Source organism: Thermobia domestica, chromosome 4, assembly GCF_964235325.1.
Source record: "Thermobia domestica chromosome 4, izTheDome1.hap1.1, whole genome shotgun sequence".
Lineage (NCBI taxonomy): Eukaryota > Metazoa > Arthropoda > Insecta > Zygentoma > Lepismatidae > Thermobia > Thermobia domestica.
In genome coordinates, this window is record NC_137457.1 from 75,637,764 (window position 1) to 75,640,082 (window position 2,319).

General features: G+C 38.2%; 1 protein-coding gene across 1 annotated transcript; it reads right to left on the reverse strand.

Annotated features, from left to right (window-relative positions):
* Positions 1-702: 702 nt before the first annotated feature.
* On the reverse strand, positions 703-1,143 carry LOC145682792 (uncharacterized). The gene has a single exon (XM_081754166.1). It carries the CDS (start codon positions 1,141-1,143, stop codon positions 703-705), a length of 441 nt encoding a protein of 146 aa, XP_081610292.1.
* Positions 1,144-2,319: the final 1,176 nt, after the last annotated feature.

A 2,319-nucleotide genomic window follows, 5' to 3' on the forward strand; every position in this document is an offset into this window, starting at 1 on the left:
AACGGATTAGTGGGGTTCCCTTTTTTCTTTAATGGTGTAACTGTAACCCACTGGAGAAATTAGCCATGATGGCCTTAATACACTCGTCAGACCATTCGACAGAGTTTTTGCAATGGTGTGTGATGTACAAGTCGCCCAACTTATGCAGAAAATAGTCCAAGCGATCGCAATGTTGCAATTTAACGCATGCTTGCTTTACTAACGTTTCAGAATTATTTTCATCAACTTCATCGGGTTGGTTAACAATATCTACTTCTGGGTAGAGTAATGGTAATGATTTCTCGTGCTTCAATGGATGGTAAGGAACATCTTTAAGTTTGGCTAGTTGTTCTTCGGGCAAATGTTTTCTGGCCATAAGGATCCAAGTGTTATAGGTTTTTGGGGTAGGGTTCCAAATTCTTACTCTGTCCATAGAGTGGAAATTAATACTCTGACCATTGTATGGGTCCCATAATTCATCAGCACGATTATTACTAGTAACTGAAGTACAATTATGCGGCCCACGAAAGGCTACTCACGTTTCGTTGCCGGACAAACACTAAGTCACTTTAACAACAAGTTTTTTTCCATGTTGGGCATTATTCCACTTTTCATTACGTGCGGCGATTTTTCGTTTTCTCCGATTGATATTTAAATATAGGCTGGCATGTAAGACCCCAAGACTTTGAGAGATTGAATAACTATACAACAGTACTGCTTGGGTTAAGTATTCTGCCCACTCTTTGTGGGATGACAGCACAACGTTCTAAGAGTTTGTACCAATTTTTTATTGACATTTTCCACTAATGATGCCATGGGATGATACGGAGTATTATGGCGAACAACTACGTTGTACTTTTTCATGGCATTTAGGAACTGTTTCGAGTGGAATACGAATGCATTGTCGGTAATAATGACTCGGACTAATCCTAACATGGGGAAGTAAAAATCTTCCAAACACCTTACTACAGCCTTTGCTTTTGAAGTGCGTAACGCAAATGCAGTACAGTAACGAGCGTAAAGATCCATTATTACTACAGCAAATCTTTTCTGAGTTTGACCCGTAGGATACCTTCCTAGAATATGTATGCTAGTTGCATCTCGTGTTGCATTTAGAGAGATTGTGTCCATCAATTTGGCTGGCGGATGTTGGTCAGGCTTCATACGTTGACAAATAATACAATCACGATTGAAATTTTTAACGGATGTTCGCAAACCTTTCCAATGGAATGCTTTGGAAATTATTGAAAATGTACTTTCAACACCTGGGTGATGAGTGTCTGTATGGTACGGAACCAAAATGTTCTGTATAAGTGCTGGAGGAACACAAATCTTCCATTGATCCGGTTGGTGAAAATCCCTAACTAACAAGATGTGATTGTCTAGCTTGTAATACTTTTTCCACGATCTACCATTCGTCTATATTACCATCTAGAATACTAATAACGTTGATGTAATCAGGGCATTGACGTTGGAGTGCAGCTAATGGTTCAGGTGTTATGTTCATGATTTCTTCCTGAAATACTTGAAAGGTACGAACTTTTAGTAGGCGATGATCATTGGTGGGGAATAGCCTGTTTAAGGTGTCACTTATGGTATTTTCAGAACTTGGTATAAATTGTACCTCGTAATTTAATTCTTGTAACTCAACAACCCATCTAAGTAAACGGTTGTTCCAAGGTTTAACTCGATCTAGGTAAGATAAAGCATGGTGATCGGTGAAAATAATCACATGTTTGCCCAACAACATTAATTTCCATTTTCTAATTCTTGGGGTCTCCATAAGAAGACCCCAAGACATTCGGCTTCGGTGGTAGAATACCTCTGCTTGTAGGTGTTAACGTTCTACGGATACACTGTATTATACGTTTTTCATCACCGTGTTTCTGCCAGAGGACGCTTCCTATTCCACATTGCGCGGCATCTGACTGTAAGTAAAAAGTCTTTTGTAAAGTCTGGGTGAGCTAACATGATATTGTTGCAAATATCCTGTTTAATTTGATTAAAAGCTATTTCACACTGTTCGCTCCATTGCCATTTCTTTTTTCTCTTTCAAAAAATTATATAACGGGGCGGCTTTCATAGCAAAATTTGGAACAAATGATCTTGTCCCAGAAAACAACCCTAACAGTGAGCGTAAAATTTTAATATTGGTTGCTTTTGGTAACTCTCAAACTGCTGTTATACTGCGTTCATCTTTACGTATTCCTTCTTTACTAACTACATAGCCTAAAAACGGAACTCCCTTAGTGCAAAATAAGCATTTGTCAATGTTTAAAGTAATGCCGTATTATTTGAATTTCTTGAAAATTTCTCTTAACAACTGTAAATGTTCTTCAA